Raw genomic sequence first — 23308 nt, 5'->3', positions numbered from 1 at the left:
TGCTGTGTAGTGTACGGTGAAAATAATTAATCACGTGTTTGATTTTCTTTTCTTTTCAAGCTGGACACAATGCAACTCCACCTCACCCTGACACTTGTCTGTCGATAAAGAAGGTCAGGAAGAGAGTTCCAGCCTCCTTTGTGCTCCGAGCAAGCAAGAGGTGAGTCCATGAGACTGTCAACTCTGGAACTTGCATTGTGAACATGTAGGTTGCCGTTGGCATCACGATTAGAATGTCTCTGTCATGTAAATGGCATGTTTAATTATGCAATTGTAGTAAACAAATAATTTAAATTGTATTTAATAGTCAGGAATAGATATTTATTTTCGTTGTCAAGTATTTTATGCATATAAAGATTGCTATTCACAGCTTCGAAGTGGATTACGCATTCGAAAAAAAACACTTAATACAGAATTAGGGAGACTGCAGTCAAAAGATGTAATTTTTCATATGATACAGTAGTTATGATGAGCCTAAAAGCAGACGTACACATTTTTTTTATTCAACGAAGAGTATATAATTCTGTGTCAGCACGCGGATAGCAAGTTACAGAATAAATGGTGCTGCCATCTACCAACCTAAACATCGCCTCACCACCTGCATTAGGCAAGGCCTAAAGGGCCGAGCTCTCAAATCCAGCACAAGTGACGGCACATGAATAATAACAGTCATGGTTGGTAATGTGATGGTAATCAATGTATACAAGCCACGAAAAAGCAATGGCCATTACCACCTCAGCAGTCACTGCAATGGCTAATGTACTTTGCATTACATTATCGCATAGGGATAATGTAATGTACAATATAACATTGGGATAATGTAATATGATGCCCAACACATTATCCCTATGTGATCGACTGACTCCAGTGTAATTGTAGCTTTGAGCAATGCCTAGAGCCACCCTTCTCTCGCGCAGGAGCGCACAGGGTATGCGTGTGTGTTCTTAGCTCAGCTCTTTCTACCACCACACCTTAGTACCACCACTTTTAACCTCTGCCAGATCCTGCAATTGCACAGTAGACACACGATCTCTAAGACCATACCTCATAATATCCCCCATCTGTAAACTCCAAGCGCCGCACCACTTTTTTCAATACATGACGTTGGCCCCACCCCAGTACATCCCTTACTACTGCCTCTAGGGGGGCCGGTGTAGTATTGGCTAAAGACCGACTTTTATCAACATTTGCATTGGGAAATGACATGCAGACAAAAACGTTCTCATGTGGCATGAGAACCATGTGTGGAGCTTGAGCACAGGAGATGGGCAGGATTGATCCATTAGCTATGGTGCCATGGCTGAAGTGCTGCTTGTTATAGCATGGTAAGTTAAAACACTTCCCATTAGTCTCTTGAGAATATTGGGCCCGTTGAAGGAATTAATTTCGTGCTGTTATATTCCAAATTTCAACCTGCAATGACTCAATCAATTGTTTAAATATTAAAATTGTATATTTATTTCATTTTTATTATTTAAAAAGTAGATAAGCGTGGTAGGTATTTGGAAATACTTAATTTAATATTTATCACAGATGTTTGACATTAAAATAGGTGATGAAATTCGGTTATTCGTCTGAATATTTGTTATGCTCATGATTAAAACAACATTAAATATTCAACTGAATTATAAATTGATTTGTATTATTGTTAAATGTTGTATTACTAATTAAGGACGGTCTATGTGTGTATTCAAGGCTATATCTGAAGAGGAGGACCACGACATTAAAGCTCAAGATGAGCTTGCCAAAGTACTTACAGACTTAGGTCTTAATAAAACTTTTTGGATTACAAAACTACGAGATATTTTGGGTATCACCAATGTACAAGCATTGCAATATTGTGGCCCTGAGGAATTTGAAATCATAGAACCACATTGCCGGCATTCATGGGAGAAAAAGGCATTGTGTAAGTTAATGAAAATGTCTGGCAATGAAGTTATTTTAAAACAATCACAACAATGTGAGCCAATTGGAAATAAACAGGAGCAAGATACACCAACAAAGCAGCATCCAGAACAAATCCATCAGAAAATATTAACTCGCAGTGATAATTCTAACATAGAGACTGAGACAGAGCAGCGAATGGAATTGAAAGGAGCAAAAGAAAACCCATTGCGTGATGGCAACCATTCCACTGATATGGCAAACACTTATCTAAAGCAGTTAGATTTATCAGACATTTCAACTTTACGTGGAACAATATCACATATAAGTCTTTTACAATATGCATCTAAAGGACTTGTTTTCGAGGGGGTGTATCGAACTGGTCAAATAAACGATATGTTAAAGAAAAGAGGCAAACTCCTAAACATCCCAATGTCGTTTGATCTTGCTGGGCCAGTACATCAACCGATGATAAAGCAACAAGAGTTTTCATCCTCTGAAGAGGAAAACATATTTGAGACAGCAGTGGAAAAATTGGGATTCAATACCATAACGACAGAAGAAGGTTTCTTACAGGCCTTGAATGAAGAAATCACCTCGTGGCATAGCAAGGCATTACACACTGAAAAAAAGTAACAAAAAAATCCCACGGATACCTGCATTCATAGCGTCAAATACCTGTACTTACCACTTGCCTCAGGAAGTCTGAACTTTGATCAACTCAAGCTGTCTGATGAGGCGTTGGAGGAATTACAAAGCATTGAAAACACTTTAAAAAACGTCAATGAGTCTTTTAAAACGCGCGTGCTAAGCAGCAGGTTAGGAAGTTTTTTTGAGAACTTTGGCTCTCATGCCCATACAGGCCCTGTCCACTTTGGTGGGATATTTAAGTGGAAAGCATCAGCAGAGGGCATCAGCTCAGATGAGGAAAAGGAAGAAAGAAATATGCTATCGGAGGCAGTGGAAAGGTATTCCACTTCTGCCTACAACAGCAGTGGCTGTGGTGGTGGTGGTGATAGCATGATGGCATCCGAATTTACAACGGAATTTTCCGAAAAATACAATGCTACACCTCTTAGTAAGGTGACAATTTCCGTAGGTACAATAGGTGGATCACCTGGCATTTGTTCTTTTCAACAATGGAAAACTGACATTGTCTCGAACACCAAGACGTGGACTGTCATTGATCTAGGCACATCATTGGTTCCAGTGTGGGACACTGTCACGTTTAACCACAAGGATTACTTTAAAAATACCTTGATAGCTAGCAGGCTCAAGGAGGCATACACACTTTTGACAAACCAAAATCCAAATTTTGGTCTTGAGGATAAATTGGTCTCTGCTAATGCTAAAGCCAGGTCAGTGATGCAAGATATTAAACAGTGGCAAGAATCCGACATGGAATATAATTTAGAAAAGATACTTGATTTGAAACAGACGTTAAATGATGAAACGAAAAGCAATTTAATTTGGATAAACACCTGTTTGTCTCACCCAGCCTTTCAATCATTTTTGTCAAATCTTGTTACAGCACCTGCCAAAACGGTGAAAATCAAAAAGCTTATGCGCTCTATTATGGAGCCAAACAGTTGTGAAGTTAACAGCTTTCCACAATTCGCCTCCATTATGCAGTGGCTGAATGAGTATGAAAGAGTCCCTAATCATTTATCTGAATTTAAAGATCTTGTGAACATCTTAACAAAAGCATAAGAACATTTAAAAGTTGACTTTTCACCAACTTATTCAGAAATACATGAAAAAAACAAAGAAATCACACATTCATTTAATTCATTATGCCAATCACTGAGAACAACAAAACTCATCGAACAAGAGCTACTCATCATTTCAGTAGCTTCTGCTGTTGGCTACTGTGTAAAAGAAAAACGATTTCAGCATCCCCTGAATTACGACAACATTGATCATCTTCAACGTGCACTAGAGTCCGCTTACGGAGAGTACTCAAGACTGATGGAACAAGACAAATCCAGAGCTCAGGCATACGTGTTCCGGACAGGTTTGTCTAATGCACGAACTCCTGCCGAAAAGCAAAAACAGTTCGATTTCATGAGATCCCAGATCGAAGCAACAATGTGTGCTGAAGTTTCCCATGTGATTAAATGCAGTGAAATAAGGCCAACTGACTGGAATAAACTTGATATGATGCTGGAATCCATTATCGTTGGAACTTTAAGGCAAGAAGAATTACAAAATAAACCATCTATTCAACCACGAAAAAATAATGAAGAGTTATTGAATCTGCTTGAAAGACTCGCACTGATAAACTACTACCCTAAGAAATTACACACAAGTGATGTATGTGTTGTCAACAGGTCTCCAATTCAAACTAACCCTGATCGATGCACAGAACAAGAACTTGCTCTTTCTTATCTGCAAAAACTGATGATGATTGACTATCGAGCAAGATGTGTTAGTTTTCAGTGTAACAATCTAAACAAAGGTAAATTAAACAACTTATCTCAGTCCACGTATACAAATAAAAGCCCTAATAGTGATAACTTATTTTCTGATGATAAGAATGATGATGACATAATAAATAACAGGGATAGGCCTAGTACAAACACTGAAACCCACATTCACCCTATGGATTTACAAATGGCAATATTCCATTGTGGAGACAATTTTGTAAGGCAGTACATTTTCACCAAACTTTCATTCATCCAGTTCGCACTTCCGCTATTAGTTCCAAATCCTTGTTGTTCAGAAATAGAATTCCCTATCTGGTCATTCAGACAGATTAAAAAAAGCTGGAAATGCCGTGATGCATCTACCACAAAATGGAAATCTAAAAACTGTGCAATCAGTGATGCCAACACTGCACTCGTGTCCTTCGTAAGATTTGGTGAATCACCCACATCAAAATCTCAGATAATGAATTATCTGCTCGGCAAGCAAAAGCATGAAGTTTTCTTTCATAGGCACTGCCGAGGCAGCAGCAGGAATGGTCAACTAATGAAAGGAGTTGCAGAGATCGCTTGGTATCTTCCAGGTGGCAAGGACGATGATGTATTTAATGACTGCATAGCATTCACTAATCTCCACGGAGATGCAAGAGAACACAAAACACAGGTGCAATTTTTACATGAGATATCGTCTATAAATGTGATATTACTGTCAGATGGTGATCGCAATGAAGAAGGTAAACGCATCTTAGACGAATGTTTGAGTTCCCCAAAGCCGCTAGTTTGCCTCTGTGCTGACAATAAGAGAGTTTCCAGTGGAGTATCTGGAACAAACGCGAAAATTGCTGTCGGGAATCGAAATGAGGCTGAGTTAATTGATGAATTGACGTCAATAATAAAATTATATTTTGACAATTCAAAAAGAAATATTAATATCGAAGCTTGCTCAGATATTGCAAGACAGTATGGCTTCATTGTTGATGAAGATGATAAACAATGTTTAGAGGGCAAGGATATGGCGAAAGTTTTGCTGAGTCTTATAAGTAACAAGCCGCTGTGTTCCATAAAGGAGATATTTTTGCCTCTTCAAGGAAAATTGTGGCAGTCGTGGTGCAAGAAAGACAAAGAATTGACTCGCATGAAGGTAAAGGGGGGCCTAAGTGTTGAGGAACACAAAAGTGATATTTCAATGGAAAAAACACTCATTAGGAAAGAACAGCTTGAAAAAGCATTTCCTCTTAACGATTTTATGAGATCATTGATCATAATTTTGACCAAGAAGTCATGCACAGTAAAAACATACTTTATGCATTGGCTACGCATATACTTAGAAAATATGTCTGCAGATCGCTTATCACAACTTAATCTCACTTATCATCAGGTCTGGACAGCAATAATACAATTGAAAAAACAAGGTTCTAACACGACTACCATTGCTGCAAAACAATCAGAGTTGGATAAAATATCAGAAGAACTTGATGCCTCTTCCTTTGGAATTTATCACGTTTTTAGGGAAGTTGGTCAGATCTACGAAGCTTCACAGACAACGCCATCAGTTGAAAAACTCCCAGCTACTTTGTCAAAGATCGCAGCAGAAATGATGATCTCTGGATTTCCCCTTGAACTCATGGATGGTGATGCTGCACATGTCCCTCTCATTTGGATTAGCTCAATCTTGGATGGAATCATTAATGAAATTGGAAACGTGAGGCTGTTTGTAATCTCAATACTGGGAATACAGAGCAGTGGAAAGTCCACGCTACTTAATGCCATGTTTGGTCTCCAGTTTCCTGTTGGTAGTGGGAGATGCACCCAAGGAGCCTACATGCAGTTAGTGAAGGTGGAGGCAGAGTTCAGTAAACAGCTGGGATATGACTTTGTGCTGATAGTCGACACAGAAGGACTACGTTCTGTAGAGCTGTCAAATGCAACACATAGTCATGACAATGAGCTGGCAACGTTTGTGATTGGGCTGGGAAACATGACCGTGATCAACATTTTTGGAGAGAACCCTTCTGAAATGCAAGACATTCTACAAATTGCTGTGCAGGCATTTCTGAGAATGAGGCAGGTCAAGTTATCACCGAGCTGTGTGTTTGTCCATCAAAACGTAGGGGATGTGACTGCTCACAATAAGAACATGGAGGGAAGGAGACGCTTTCAGGAGAAACTTGATGAGATGACCCGCATGGCTGCAGCCCAGGAGCAGTGCGCTGTTGAATCATTTGATGCGGTTATCAGGTTTGACGTGAACTCTCAGATCCGTTACTTTGCTCATCTTTGGGAGGGAGACCCTCCGATGGCTCCGCCAAATCCAAGCTACTGCCAAAATATTAAAGACCTTAAAGAAATGTTACTTAGAAATGCGAAAAAAGAAAAAACAGTCAACGTCTTGAAGATATCAGAATTCAAAGCACGCATTAAGGATCTATGGACGGCTTTGCTTGCAGAAAACTTCGTTTTCAGCTTTAAGAACACATTAGAGATTGCAGCTTATACCAAACTGGAAGAAATGTATGGAAAATGGACTTGGGAACTCAGGAGTGATGTTCTTCAGCAGGAAAACAAACTCTATAACAGTATTGATAACAATACAGATGCTATGACACGATCACAGATTGAACTAAGAATTTTGTCAAACTATCAGGATATTAAAAATAAAATTGAAGAACATTTCAATAGCGCAGATGATGCGGAAATGTTGGTTCAATGGAAAGTTAAATTTGAAAAAGGATTTGAAACAGTGAAAGAAGAGCTATTGTCTGATGCTTACAAAAACTACACAGCCCTGATGGCTCAAAAAGACAAAAAACGAAATCTCGATCTACAGAGATCAAGTTACGAAGATCAGCTTATTAGAAAGAGCAAGGATTTGGCTTCAAAATTGAGAGACAAAAATGTAAATGACGGACAATGGGACAGGGATTTTGATAAAATCTGGCAGGAGTGGATTAAAGTGATAAAAGACAGTATGACCAGCCCTGCAACACTTGATGTAAAAACACAAATTGAAAACCTTCTTTACGAAGTTAATGCGAATCAAATTAAACACCTACAAACAGCGATATGTCACTATCACATAGGGACAGAATTTTACGTTAATCAAAACGAACACATTATGATGGGCACGAAATGGCTTGGAAGTCGGAGTCACCATTTCAAAGATGAGGATATGGAGTCAATTAAAAAATTAATTACTGACGTAAAATTCAATGTCAATAGATGCATTACCACCCAAGAGAAACATAAAACGAATTTCAATTCATCCTACATATATGAAATTTTAGAGGTAATTAATTCAGAAATACAAGAATTTTCACAATCCAATAAAAGATTTATGCTCACAGATAAGTTCAAAATTAATTTATCTGTCCACATATTGGCAGCGGTTACAGGGCGATTTCAGAAAATGCATGAGAATTTCCAGAGGGAAAATGACCCATTAGTATACTTCGTCAGTAAAAAAGAAGAATACTTCAACAGCTTCAAAATTCGCTGCCAAGGCTCAACATCCACAGCTATTTTTGTGGATTTTTTGTGTAACAAACTGAAAACATCCATTCAACAGGCAGTTTATGATAAAGTTTGTGTTGACATTGCAGGCAGGATGAAGTCCACATTTCCGGCATTCAACGGAAATCGATCAAAATTAGAAAACTACATTCTCATAGATTTAGCGAAGAAGAAAGATTTTAATGCATTTGATGAATATATTCACCATCCAAAACACCACTTTGAGAAATACATTACGGAATGTGTAGAAGAGTATTGCAAGGAAAACGATAATGAAATAATTTATGAGATGTTAAAGTCAAGTCTTGGGGATTCCACAGCTGCAATTACTCGTGCAATTAATAAAGCAACTGAAATCGTACAAGAAAACGAGTATGATGCATCTTCATGGTTGGATGCATTTTGCACACAGCTTGATGACGCCATCAAGCTCCCAAGACAAACTTTGGACAAAGGCGACTACAAAGAAATAACGGATATTGAATTTCTTAAAGAAGAATTAACAAACGGACTAAAAACCGTGGTTCAAGGCTTAAAAGATAAATTTTCTTCAGCATGCTTAAATTATTTACAAAACGTTCAGAACGAACCTCACGAAATACTATTTCGGCAGCTATGTGGGTGCTGGGTGCAGTGCCCATTCTGTAAAGCCATCTGCACAAACACGATGTCCAATCATGAAGGAGACCACAGTGTTCCCATTCACCGCCCCAGGGCAGTACGTGGAGGACATTGGCATGAAACTGATCACTTTGTCACCGACATCTGCACTAGTTTAGTTGCCAGTAACTGCAGAATAGTGTTTCCAAACAGAAAAATACCATGGAAGGATTATCGTACAGCCGGGCCAAATTATGCTTGTTGGAGCATAACACCAGACTTAACCACACAGCCATATTGGAAATGGTTTGTCTGCAAGTTCAAGTCAAACTTAGAAAAGCGCTATAACCTAAAATTTGCAGCGCTGGAAAAATTCCATCAGATTGGGAATGTATTAAAGAACATGATGTTATTGAGGATTTAGAGAAACTGTAGGTTAATAAAACTACAAATGAGCATCCTATGTCACAGATGAACTTATGAATATGTGGCTCTGTTTCAAAGTCTGAAAGATTTTCATTTTTATGTTATTAATAATAACGAACAAAATTCATCATCAAACAGGAACATCTCTAAAATGGCATGTCATTTAACGGTCGTTACATGCATGCATATGGACATACATTTAACTTGAGACATTGTGGATGTTATAGTAAACTGATCATCTGCCTTAGACGTGAATATTTTCGCGCAAAATAAATATATGCATCTTTTTAAGTAATCCATAAAGAAATATCTACAATCATTTACAATGTGTTTATTCCTCTATACCCTTGTTTTGTTTAAACGTGCATTTTGTTTGTGATGCACTTCAAATGTAAATCCAAAATTAAGAATAGAAATGTCAATGAAAATGGTAAATTACACATCAGCTAACTGCGTGCTTAATATTTAATTGTGTTTCTACTTTAACATTTGTAATTGAAATCTAAAATCAATATTGCATGTTTTAATAGTAAATTTGTGCTTCTAGTTCCCACAAATACTCACCAGCCTTGCACTTTCTTCATGTTGGTGTCGGACCCCTATTTCATGATGCAGAACCTTCTCCCCTGGGTGCTCTCTTCTAGAGCTTTAATCACCTGCCCATCCCCTCTCATGAATGCCCAAGACAGGTATTTTGCCTCTCACGATCGTTCTGTTCAGACTTTTATGTTCATCCAAAATTGCTTCATCATGAGCATAATACTATATTTCCATGGGATAGCATATGGCCAGTTGAAGTCAAATCCAAAGCTGAAAAGGTTCCAATATTATCAAGTATTCCGTTCTCAGCATGGATATCTGCCAAATGTAACATTTAAGTAAATGTTGAAACATCTTTACCAGTAACTTCTTCTTTGCTGCTTATTTCCCTTTGCAGCAGCAATTCTGTCTTGCTGAATGCTATTTTTTCCATTAAAATAATGATATCACCATTACGCACAATTAACTCGTTTGCTCTCCAATTATACGTTCAGACCCAACAATAACACATGTGAGTAAATACAACACAATTTCAGCAAACCTCAGGGTACTGTAATTCTATAATCGCAACAAATGCTTCCAATGACTGGAAAGGCACCAAATGAGACACAAAAATTAGCGGGGTTTACAAGGCTCTTAGAATTTACAAAATTAAACAACATTGTACTGATCAACACCATTCACCCCCACAAATAATCAAGAAGATCAACGTAGCACTCATGTTGTGGTGCATTTCACTACTGGACTGACGATACACGAATGTCAAACCATTTTTGGTCAAATAAAAAGAGTGGATATTTCTCTGGGGCAGACATTGGAAGTGATGACGGTGGCTTAATCATGATGATGGTCACAATCAAACTCAGAAAGAATTTCAGGGAAAAGAGCACGAGAGCGAGATATGACTTGGACAAACTCTACAGCCGACAGATAAAGGTAGAATATTAAGCAATGATTTCAATAAGGTTTGCGCCATGACTAATGTTAGTGCTACATTAAGTTACGGATGATTTCATGTAATATCACAATAAAGGGCCAAAATATGTTATTAACAAGGCTTGGGAGTTTAAACAGCAATGAGTGACTAAGGGGGGCATGTACCAAAGTGACTAGTCATAGAATTTGAAATCCAAGAGACCTGATGGAGAAGACGATACAATGATCAATCATCCACTAAACAATCCTGTCAGAACTGAAAAACTATTTTTTCTCGACAGAAACAGAAGAAAGCTCTTGAGACTGTTAGGAAACTCATCAAATGGAACCAGTCAATACAATCAGCAACATAACTATTTAGCAACTTATTTGCAAACAGTAACACACACTTACACGCTCTAACCCAAAAACCTCTATTTATGGATGATATTGGTCGCGAAAACCTCCGTGTTAAACTGAGTAACACAAACAGACAGCCAATGACTCCCTCCAATATCAATGTTGCTGAAATGATGTGCTTCCAAAATGTCGTGTCGCTAATGGGATGTGAAAAAATATTTGTTTAATGTTCATGTTGAGGTAAAGATATTGGAGAGATGTGCATTGTGACCCTATTGATTTTGGAACTTTTATTCGAATAATTATGTCATGATACAAAGTATCCAAGTCACAGTAAGGTTGGCAGCATACTGTGAAATATCTGTCGAAGCCCAGAGGAACTTTTTAACCACATTTTCTAGGGCACAGTCGAAGTTAAGAGAGGGTGGCCAATGATCAACATCGTGCCTTAGACGTAAATATCAAAGGCATACATGTAGATCACAAGAGACTGATAAAGGTGGAATCGGTTGATACATCACTGGCCACACCTACGACATTACAAGTTAAGTAAACAATACTCACATTCGTAATCTTCAACTCTTATCCACTCTATATCTCTGGCCTCTGTTTATGTGCTATGAAAAAGGGCCATTGTCACGAAAAATCTGTTTTATATATATATAAAAATGAGTATTTATAGCAGTGCTATTGCATTTTTAAGCCAAACGTCCAGTAACTTATGATAATGACGATACCAACATTTTCATACGTGGACATATAATCATACAGGTTGGTAAATGTGAAGAAATAGTAACAGTTTTGCATACAATTAATAACATTTCTAGGTTTGATGCATCGAAGTCAATAGGCTGTATGACTTGAACATTATAATGTTTTAGGTGATTTTCAGATAAGCATAGGAGCAAATATTGTCCACGCTGCCTACTCATCTTCCTCTCTTCCAGATCCATTGTCAGTTATTGCAAAGTCTACATTATTTTTAACACCACAATTTGCATAGCATGAAGATGGAAAAAACTGCATATTAAGTGTAACACGATCAATATCAATGGACAAAAGCAAACAACTTTCAAATGTAAATGAGTGGAAGCTGGATCAAGAAAACGACAAATGCAGAGTTCTATTAAATATCAACGAATAGGCTGAGATAAATAAGTAGAACAACAGATTCATCCTCTGGGCATTGTTGGCAATACAGGCGGCAGGAAGACGTCACTTTGAAGGGACATGGAAGGCGATGAACAAGACGACAGAGATGGATTCATAAAAGCAACTAATAAAAGTGGCATCATTGCTGACAAATGCTTCAGAAGGGTGGACGAGTGGAAAGATCAAGTTCTACAACTGCCAACCGCTTCCAAAGACAACATAAATTGTTGACTTTTGATATAATTATTTTACACGAAGCTTCATATTTTACTTCATTAACAACTTTAAGTTAATTACATCTATTGTCAATTTGGTCATTGTAGATAAGGTGCGTGAGCAATTGGGAGGTGTTCTGGAATTTGAGTTATTTTCGATCGCATGCAACTTTATATATACATAGAGTAAGATGATACTATCTGAATACAATACAGGAATATATATGTACATCTTTACGTCATATTTACGAAGTGGAGTGTTGGCATAGTGCTTTGCTATCTGCCATATGATATTTGCCATCTGTGCATCTTATATTTTGTGGCAATAAGAATCTGATTTCAATAATATGGTTGGTATTGCAACAACCAATGAACTAAGGATTGTTTGGATGTCGCATTTTTTTTGTTTAGCTAATCTTGATTGTATAATGCTGAAGAGGTCAGTTATTTTATGAATTAATACCTGTTTGTATGTTTCGGAGCATGAACATGATATAGTGGTTGTGCAAATAGATACAAAACATATAAGTTTAACATAATATGTTTTCAAAGTCACAATTCAATGTTTTATTGGGGCCATAACTATCGGTTTTAATCAATACATTTATAAGCATACAAATATTAACATATTTTGTGTTTTAATGAAAGCAGCATTTCAAAGTGGTGAACAAGACAAACACGAAATACAAAACACACCAAGGGACAATTGAAAAAATGTAAAAAATGAGACGATCAAAATATTCTTAGTTTTTTCGGTAAAGTCACGTTCAACGTGACTTTACCGAAAAAACTAAGAATATGAATTACTGCAGTCACGAAAGCTTTAAATCAAAATTTACGATCAAAATAGTGAAGATATGCCAAGGAATGTGGGGAACGTTGGGTTCTGTTTTGGAAAAAAAAGGTTCCAAAGAGAGTTGTATTCTATTTGCATAGTTCTTCGAGCTCAATTGCCTTGCTTTTTAAATAATCCACAGCATCAGGTTTAAGAATCCGCATTACTTGTAAGTCTAAATCAAGGATTGTGTATTTATTAGAACAATTCTTCAAGGAGTAGATTTTACCTCTCCCTCTACCAGCCACTAAGGCCCACTGGTGGTTGTTGTGAAGAAGCCCGATGGTTCACTGAGGTTTTGCTTAGTTCTTAGCCACCTAAATCAGGTGACTTTTGATGGTATTTATCCCCTGCCGAGTATTAACGACTCATTGGAGGCATAAGCAGGGTCAATTTGTATTCGTTCGTTCGTTTCTCAATCCGCTAGTCCTGGTGAGGGTCATGGCGGCAGCATGTTGCGTAGGGTAGTCCAGACCTCCTTTTCCCTGGCAATGGACTCCAGCACTACTATACACTACACTATCATGCACCACTATACACTACACTGTACTCTACACTATACACTGCTATACACTACACTACACACTGCTATACACTACACTTATATGCAATACAATACACTATTATACACTACTATACTAGACGCTACACAATACACTACATTACTATATACTACTAGACACGTACTCTAGCTCGACAGTCCCGCCAGCGTGTCCGGGGACATGCTGGCGGGACTCCGATAGGGAGTCTATCGGAGGGCATCCTAACCAGGTGCCCGAACCACCTCAACTGGCTCCTGTTAATCCGGAGGAGCAGCAGCTTGACTCTGAGGCTCTCCCAGATTACCGAGCTCCTTACCCGATCACCGAGCTCCTTACCCAATCACGGAGAGTGAACCTGGCAACCCTGGTGAGAAACCAATTACCCAAGGATCATGTTCCGGATCCATCGCTGAGTCTGAGCCAGTTCTGCAACAGACTCAAAACAGTGTTGTTTCAGAGAGCCTACTTCAATGTGTGATCAATGCACATTCGTGATGGACTGGACTCATAAGACTGCACAATATCAAATGCTCTTACTTACTTCTTACTTACTTACTCATGACCATAGGTTAGAGTGGGAATGTAGATCGACCTGTAAACCACTTCACTACCACAAAATGGTACAGTGCCCGCAACACAGCGGGCGCCACACCAATCCGCCTGCCAATATCACGCTCCCACTCACCATCACTCAACTTCTCCACTGAGGGCAGCTGTTCCCCCCTTCCCTGGGGAGAAAAGTCCACCGTATCCCGTGAGTGAACCATGACCCAGATTTGGAGGTACTGATCCTCATCTCAGCTGCTTCACACTCGACTAGAGCAGAATTCCAATAACATCTCACCATTCGGGTTCAGATCAGGGGGGGCATTCCTCACAATCATGCCTCTCCAGGTATCGCCATAATTTCCCACGTGAGCATTGAAGTCGCCCAGTAAGACTGTGGAACCGGTAGACGGCACTCTGTCTAGCAGTGCACCCACCATCTCCAAAAAGGCCGAATACTATGAACCGCTGCTTGGCGCATAAGCACAGACAACAATCAGAGTTTTCCTTTCTGAGACCCGAAGTCTCATTGAGGGGACACTCTCATCCACTCGGGCAAACTCCAACTGAACAGCACCCAGCTGGGGGCTTGTGAGTATCCTTACACCCGCTCGGGTCCTCTCACCAGTGGTCACTCCGGAATAGGAGGCCACCCCGATCAAGAAGTTTGTTCCAGTGCCAATGCTGTGTGTGGAAGTGAGACCGGCTATATCTAGTCGGTACTTTTCCACGTCCTCCACCATTTCTGACCCGGTCCCAATAGCAAGTGTCCATCACTATGGTCCAGCCCATCTGAGACCATCCCTTTTCCTGCCAAACTGGCATCGCATCCACCCCTCACCCTTTGTCCTGCGAATGGTGCGCCCACAGTACTGGGAATCGATAACAACCATGCTAAAAAAACGGAATCGATTCCCTGATATATGTACTGACGTCATCACAGGTGTGTGCAATCAATTCTCTGATATCCCGATCACACTCAATCGTATCAAATATTAAAAATGTGGGTATCGATTTCCCAAAGAGGAATGGACAACGACCACGCTATTAACCAGAATCGATTCACTTCACTGCTATAATATATAATGACGTCACTAAAGGTAGGCAGAATCGATTCTCTTCGACTTCTATTTGCCGTATTGGAATCGAATTTTAACATTGTGGATATGGATCTCGCCAAGAAGAAACAATAACAGACGGGCTATAAACCGGAATCGATTTCCTGATATATGGAGTGAAGTCTTAATACGTGTGTGGAATTTATACTCTGCTATCCTGATCATGCTCAATCAAATCGAATATTAACATTGCCGGTATGGATCTCGCCAAGAGGAATCGACAATGCTATAAATAATAATAATTCAATGCATAATGTGCATTCCATACTAGGATCAGGAAACAAAAACAGAACCAGGGCAACCGACCAAACGAAAGAGGGAAGGCCACTTTAAAGAGATGGGTTTTCAAAGCAGACTTAAATATTTCAACCAACTCTGATTTCCAGACTTCAAGTGGCAAAGTTTTCCATAATTTGGGTGCCATGATAACAAAAGCCCGATCACCAAAAGAGCGCAACCCAGACCTGGGAGTGCCAAGCAGTTGGAGATCAGAAGATCTTCAGGATATTAATGGAATATATACATTCATTAGTTCCTGCAAGTAATGTGGGGTGAGTCTTTTAAAGCCATATAGGTTAATAGCAATATATTAAAATCTACTTGGAATTTGACTGGTAGCCAATGAAGAAATAAGAGGACTGGTGTGATGTGCTCACGTGTAAGCACTTGCGCAGCTGCATTCTGAACAAGCTGGAGTCTGCCAAGTACTTTGCTCGGTATCTCAACCAGTAAGGCGTTGCAGTAGTCGAGTCGGGATAACACAGAAGTATGGACCACTCTCCAACGCAGAAGGTGACACGATTACTCATGTTGTAAATACTCTTTGGTTCTTTCGGTAAAGTCACGTAGGTATAAAATAAAATAAATCACGACCTTTCGATCGCAACAGCAAGCAATCGTCTTCAGGTGAGAGAGAAACAAGCTGCTGTGACGAGATATTATATAGGTCCAAGAGGCGGAGGGAGGGGGGTTGCCGCAACGGGCAAGAGGGTGGGGGTGAAATCCAAAGAGGGAACGTGCGGAAGAGAGTGAGGTGATCCAATCGTCTTAGGTGAGAGGGAGAAAAAGAAGCTGAGACATCAAATTTAGCAAACTTAGAAATGCAATTCAACTCAGAGAGTCGGCTAACACAAAAGTTAACACTTTACCTGGTTGATCACGTCCTCCCAATGATACATATCTTAGTTGGGTTGGTTCTGTCGATTTGTAAACGAATGTGGTTCGTGGTATAGTTTGCATATTTACTTATTTTTGATAGCATGGGGCCATGCAGCACTTAGTTTATAACTGCCTGCTCTGTTATTGACATTGCTTTTACGTCCAGGCTCAAGCCTGCTTTTACATAGTCTATACGGCGCCTTAACCAATGAATGCAATTATGGAAATAAGGTAAATTCAATATATGATGGGAAGCATTGGGCAAATCTTTGATGCGTGAATTTGGTAAAATCCAAATAATTGACAGTAAATTATGATGAATTAAATGAATGAATGTGGGAATGAGTGATAGCCATGTCATGAGAATTTTGTCATGAGAATCTGCAGAGACCCATCGCGGCTCTCAGGCCACGCGGTGTTCCCAGCCCACAGCGAGGAGGCGGTGGAGGTTCAGCCGCCCACGATTTTTCTTTCTCTAGTGTACAGACGCTATATTCCTTTTTATTTCATTCTATACATTTACCATACAATATGTATTTAACACGAGAAAATATTAATCAGAGTTTACATTCAAAATACTTAATGTTTAATGTCTGGGTTGATCCCATGAAAGGAAATGAGAGGGGTGTCGTTTTACGAACCATGAACCAATTGCGAGTGTTCCCATTGTCGTTGACTTTGCCTATCGCGGATTTACCGATAGCAGGTATATTTTTAAAGAACGTAACCTCCGCGACAGGCAATGCTTTGCTGTTCGCGGTGTTTCCACCAACCCATAACTCTGGGTACAAAGGTCAAAGTTCCTGGCTGATAAAACAAAAATGGGGGAAGCTCGTTGAGTTTATTGGTGTTTTACATCAACAATAAATGACGACCCTTTACAGTCTCGTGTAATATTTTACTTGGCAGTTTTCCCCTTCATCGCCAAATGTATTTTACTTGTTGCCCTCACGAACAACTCAGCCTAGTTCAGTCCTAATTGCGAAGCCTTCCATGTATTTCAGTACAGTAAACGTGGTAGACACCCATTGTGAACCTGTTAACTGTGTTGTATACAACATTTCAACTTGTTGGTTGGCATCTATTTATTCATTTTTTTCTTTTCCAGTCATCTTCGTGAAGAATATAACCGCGCATGCAATACTAGTTTAACATTCTGTTGCAACGTTTAAATAGAGGGAAGATTGAGACATCATGCCACGATTGAGGCATTTCATGTCTGTAGAGCAGGCATGAGCAAAGTACGGCCCCCGGGCCGTATACGGCCCATTGGGCTTTTTAATCCGGCCCGTCGAACTTGTCCAAATATTGTTATTATTAAATTAAATTTTACCTTTCTCCTGTAATGCCCCCATTTCCCCATTAGATGGCGCACTTTGACCGGGAGTGGCCCGGCCCCTCTGTCAAATTTTAGAACTCATTGTGGCCCGCAAGTCAAAAAATTTGCCCACCCCTGCTGTAGACTCTTCATAAATTAAAAATCAGTGTATGCTCTTAGTTTAATTAATAATCGGACATGCTTAATTTGCTGCCGGATGTAGACCTATTTGATTTGGGGCCAACTCTCACAACACTTGCATTGTAATAATCCACCAAGCAGCTCTACACGAACTGATTTAATCGCTCCATCTCCTTAGTTATCTTTCTCTTGGATTTATGGCATCATAAATCCATGAACTAAACTATTTTTATTGTACCAGGTAAAGTCAACCGAGAGATGCAGCTCCTTAATGAGCCAGCCCTGGACCTCCTCTTGGTCAACTTAGCCTCAAATGACGACCTGTTGTGGTGCGTAAACATTATTATTGGGAAGACAAAGGCTGCCAGGCGTGGTGCTAGCCACCCAACCCCTGGTGTGTTGTGTCAGTCATCATAGGTACTCGCCAATACCACTCACTCAGGTTAAGAACCAGGCTACAGTCTACATTATAGACTCCCATTTTTGTTTAATCAGGCAGGAACTTTGACCTTTGTACCCAGAGTTATGGCTTGGTGGCAACACCGCGAACAGCAAAGCCTTGTCTATCGCAGAGCTTATGTTCTTAAAAAATATCTGCTATCGGTAAATCCGCGATAGGCAAACTCAACGACAATGGGAACACTCGGGATTGGTTCATGGTTCGTAAAATGACACCCCTCTCATTTCCTTTCATGGGATAAACCCAGACATTAAACATTAAGCATTTTGAATGTAAACTGATTAATATTTTCTCGTGTTAAATACATATTGTATGGTAAATGTATAGAATGAAATAAAAAGAAAGAATATAGCGTATACAATACTATACATGTATATAGTACTGTACGCTAGAGAAAGACATCTTGGGCGGCTGAACCTCCACCGCCTCCTCGCTGTGGGCTGGGAACACCGCGTGGCCTGAGAGCCGCGATGGGTCTCTGCAGATTCTCTTGACAAAATTATCATGACATGGCTATCACTCATTCCCCCATTCATTCAATCAATTCATAATTTACTAGATTTGTGTGCGTGTCTCCCCATATGTCTCTGTGCTAACCCGTGATGCTTGGATGTCGATATATGTGTATGCAGTCTGTTTTCCAGCACTCTCTTGGATTTCACACTTAACTTATAATTTAGCAATCTTTGAAATAACATATTCAACCAGACCATGCGTTAATTGTGTTTTGACCAACCGTCTGTGTTGCTTTATATAGTTTCTAAATTTTGCTAAACCCTCTTTGATTTAGTGTGCTCCTCCGTCTTTGTATCCCCTTGTGTATCTGTTAATTCCCTCTATTTGGGTGTCTGTATATATATCTGCGGTTATGTGTTTCCTCTCTCTCTTAAATTTAGCTTTTCTGTACCTGATGAAGATTGATTGTGTTGCAATCGAAACGTTGTATAGTATTAGTATAGTATTATGTTATTTTACGTCTTATTTCTACGTGACTTTACCGAAAAAAACAAAGAGTATCATAATTTACTGTCAATAATTTGGATTTCACCAAATTCACGCATCAAAGATTTGCCCAATACTTCCCATCATATATTTCATTTACCCTATCCCCACCATTACATTCATTGGTTAAGGCGCTGTGTAAACTACAAAAAACCAGGCTTCAGCCTGGACGTAAAAGCAACGTCAATAACAAAGCAGGCAGCTATAAAAGAAGTGCTGCATGGCGCCACGCTATCAAAAATAAGTAAATATGCAAACTATACTACGAACCACATTCGCTTACAAATCAACAGAACCAACCCAACTAAGATATGTATTATTGGGAGGACGTGATCAACCAGGTAAAGTGTTAACTGTTGTGTTAGCCGACTCTCTGAGTTGCATCGCATTCCTAAGTTTGCTAAATTTGATGTCTCAGCTGCTTTTTCTCCCTCTCACCTAAGACGATTGCTTGCGTGGCAATAGGATCACCTCTCTCTCTTCCGCATTTTCCCATTGCGGTAACCCCCCTCCTTCCCCCTCTCGGACCTATATAATATCTCGTCACAGCAGCTTGTTTCTCTCTCTCTCACCTGAAGACGATTGCTTGTTGTTGCGATCGAAACACCATTTTTTTTATTTTATACCTACGTGACTTTACCGAAATAACCAAAAAGTATGGATTCCTGCAGTCACGAAAGCTTCAAATCAACATGTTGTAAATGTTGGAGATTTACTCTGCCACACACCGATGGCCTGACATAGAAACTAATTGGCACGTTTTGTTTACGTGACAAATCTTATTGGTTGGTGGTGGCGGGTTACGACACATTTATATGTACATGATCTGACCCAAAAATCTTAATCATATCTCATAATACGCTTGGGGGCATTGTTCCTGTAACACTCTGCCCTCTGGTTGACTGGGTTGTTCGCGGTGACGCCACGCACTGCAACAAATCAGCGTGTGCAATGGGACTCCAGAAGATAATTTAAATTAGCACCATCGCACAGGTGAGACACCCTGTCCATGCAATAATTAATCATCCTGTGCTGCAAAATGCAACATTATTTGCAGCTCACCGTCATAACACTTTACAGTCATTCCCCGCTTTACGCACGGGTTCTGTTCCTGAGGATCGTTCATTGGTTCAACTGATCGTAAGTTGACACACTCATTGCACAAAATGAACCCTACTTGCATTGGCGAAATGAACTGCCGAACTATTTGGTTTGGTGGAGCAATCCTTCGCCAGCTGTAATGAGTCTTAAAATCACCACGGAGAGTGTGTGTGCGTGTTGAAAGTGTGTGTTGAGAGTGTGTGTGTGTTGAGAGTGCGTGTGTTGAGAGTGTGTGTGTTGAGAGTGCGTGTGTTGAGAGTGCGTGTTAGGAGAGTGTGTTGAGAGTGTGTGTTGAGAGTGTGTTTTGGGAGTGTGTGTGTTGAGAGTGTGTGCTGAGAGTGTGTGAGTTGAGTGTGTGTGTTGAGAGTGTGTGTTGAGAGTGCGTGTTTTGGGAGTGCGTGTGTTGAGAGTGCGTGTTTTGAGAGTGTGTGTGTTGAGTGTGTGTGTTGTGAGTGAGTGTGTGTGTGTTGGGAGTGTGTGTGTTGGGAGTGTGTTTGTTAAGAGTGTGTGTGTACGCACGTGCGTGTATGTTGTGGATACGGTAGTGTAGCGGTTAGCCCTACGTTGCGCTACGAACCTGGCGACCCGAGTTCGATTCCCACTCATGCGCAACCGAAGTGACGATTATCTAAACCAGTCCTGGGCCTCCCCGAGGTCGACTCAGCCTAAAATGAGTACCGAGTGTGGTGTGGAAACATCACCACAAGGTAGACAAAGGCGGTCAGGCGTGGTGCAGGCCACCCACCATGTCGTGTGCCGTGCCGGCCTTCATCCGGTGTTCGCTAACTGCACTTGCCCCAATAGTCTATTACAGGCTATACGGGGGATCTTTGTTTTATTTTGCGTCAGGCGTGGCGCTGTAGCGATTAGCGATATAGTGCGTTAAAAACCTGCCGAGCTGAGTTCCCTTCCCGCACACGGCCACCACCAGTGACGATGATCTAAACCGATCTTGGGCCTCCCCAAGGTCGACTCAACCTTAAATAAGTACCTGATGCGGTGTGTAAACATCGCCACTGGCGAAACAAAGGCGGTCAGGCGTGGTGCTGACCACCCACCCTCGTTTGTAGTGCCGGCCTTCATAGGTGCTACTCGCTAACAGTTAAGGCGAGGCAGGGGATCTTTGTCTAAATGTGTATGCGTGTTAAATTGTAAGCGTTTACTGATAAGTAGCGATCTGATCCTCATCATGACATTCTCAAGGAACTTCCGCGGGTTACTGCTAGTTATGAATATCAGTCGCGAAAGCCGACTACGATGTGTCAAACTAACATCGACAAGATCGGCGATTCTATCGCAGTCGTTTCTATTGCACCATAGCACCCCCTGCCGCCGCGGGACGCATTTGATCGATCGGTATGCAGGATCAGGATCCTTGAGAATCTCCTCCGCTCGCGACGCGAACATTTGCAAATTTTGTGAACAAATTGGGTTACACTCAAATTGCTCGTTGTAGGGAAATATCGTCAAGAGAACGCTCGTTAAGCGAAACACACCTGTATACAGTGTACACACAGCACACTGTATATGAGCGTTTACACAATGTATGCACAGTTCACACCAGCGTATACACACACAGTACACCACACATTCTTTAGAATGTAAAGACAGCCAGTACATTCACTCTCACAATCCGATTCTATAAGAATAGGTGTTCCCCCAATGCACTCAGGACAATGAGAGCTCGGGGGAGCAGCTACATCATGGGACCTCCTTTGCCAGTACCAAAATATGATAATAGCTTGTTAAACACCAAACATAAACCTTTTGCTTCGGTGTTTAACAACTTAACCCCTGTTTTGTTGCTAGAAAAAAATGGAAAAACCTATTTTCATATTTTGGTACTGGCAAAGGAAGTCCCATGGTGAGTGGGTGGAGTATGTATGTTCTCCTCCTGTTATAAAGAGTGAGTGGCGTTTGGGTGATCTCTCCATGTTCTGCAGAATTTGAGCGAGTGGAGTTGGTATGTTCTCCCCCTGTTATAAAGTGGTATAGTGAGTGGAGTTTGCATGATCTCCCCTTGTTCTACAGAGTGAGTGCAGTTTTTATGTTCTTCCCCTGTTCTCCAGTGTCAGTGAGTAAGCGGAGTTTGTATGCTCTCCCCTTGTTATGTAGTGTGAGTGAGTGGAGTTTATATGTTCTCCCCCTGTTCTGTAAAGTGTGAGTGGAGTTTGTATGATTTCCGCCTGTTCTGTAGTAAGAGTGTGTAAGTTAGTTTGTATGATCTCCCCCTGTTCCACATAGTAATAGTGGAGTTCATATATTGTCCCCGTGTTATACAGTGAGTGTAGTTTGTATGATCTCCCCTTGTTCTACAGTGAGAGTAAGTGAGTGGAGTTTGTATGATGTCTCCCTGTTCTGTAGTGTTAGTGGAGTTTGCAAGTTTTACCCCAGTAGTGCAGAATATGATTTAGTGAGTGGAGTTTGTATGTTCCCCGCTGTTCTGCAGAATGTGAGTGGAAACTGTATGATCTCCGCCTGTTCCGTAGTGTGCGAGTGAGTGAAATTTGTATGATCATCACTTGTTTTACAGAGTGAGTGAGTGGAGTGTATATAATCTCCCCGTTCTAAAGAGTAAGAGTGAGTGAGTGGAGTATGTGCATTCTCCCGATGTTATAAAGGGTTAGTTAGTGGAGTTTGCATGATCCCCCCTTGTTCTACAGGGTGAGTGGAGTTTGTATGTTCTCCGCATGTTATGCAGAATGTGAGCGAGTGGGTTGGTATGTTTTCCCCATGTTATATAAAGTGAGGGGCGTTTGTATTATTTCACCCTGTTCTGCAGTGTGAGTGAGTGGAGTCTGTATGTTCTTCCCCTGTTCTTCAGTGAGATTGAGTGAAGTTTGTATGATTTCCCCCTATTACGGAGTGAGAGTGAATGAACGGAGTTTGTTGTATGTTCTCTCCATGTTCTCCAGTGTCAGTGAGTAAGTGAAGTTTGTATGATCTTCCTTTGTTCTACAGTGAGTGGAGTTTACATGATCTCCCCTTGTTCTGCAAACTGTGAGTGGATTTTGGACAATTCACCCCCGTTCCGAATAGCGTGAGTGTAGTTTGTATGATGC

General features: G+C 40.5%; 1 protein-coding gene across 1 annotated transcript; it reads left to right on the top strand.

Moving 5' to 3' along the window:
* The first annotated feature begins 1707 nt into the window (after window positions 1-1707).
* Window positions 1708-12644, top strand: LOC142922961 (interferon-induced very large GTPase 1-like). The gene has a single exon (XM_076063901.1). The coding sequence runs from the start codon at window positions 3853-3855 to the stop codon at window positions 8839-8841; it is 4989 nt and encodes a 1662-aa protein (XP_075920016.1). The 5' UTR covers window positions 1708-3852; the 3' UTR covers window positions 8842-12644.
* Window positions 12645-23308: the final 10664 nt, after the last annotated feature.

This window comes from Petromyzon marinus, unplaced genomic scaffold (genome assembly GCF_048934315.1).
Source record: "Petromyzon marinus isolate PM22_M1 ecotype Great Lakes invasive population unplaced genomic scaffold, UKy_Petmar_22M1.pri1.0 PM_Scaffold_23, whole genome shotgun sequence".
Lineage (NCBI taxonomy): Eukaryota > Metazoa > Chordata > Hyperoartia > Petromyzontiformes > Petromyzontidae > Petromyzon > Petromyzon marinus.
This window is presented reverse-complemented; position numbering and strand designations above follow the sequence as displayed.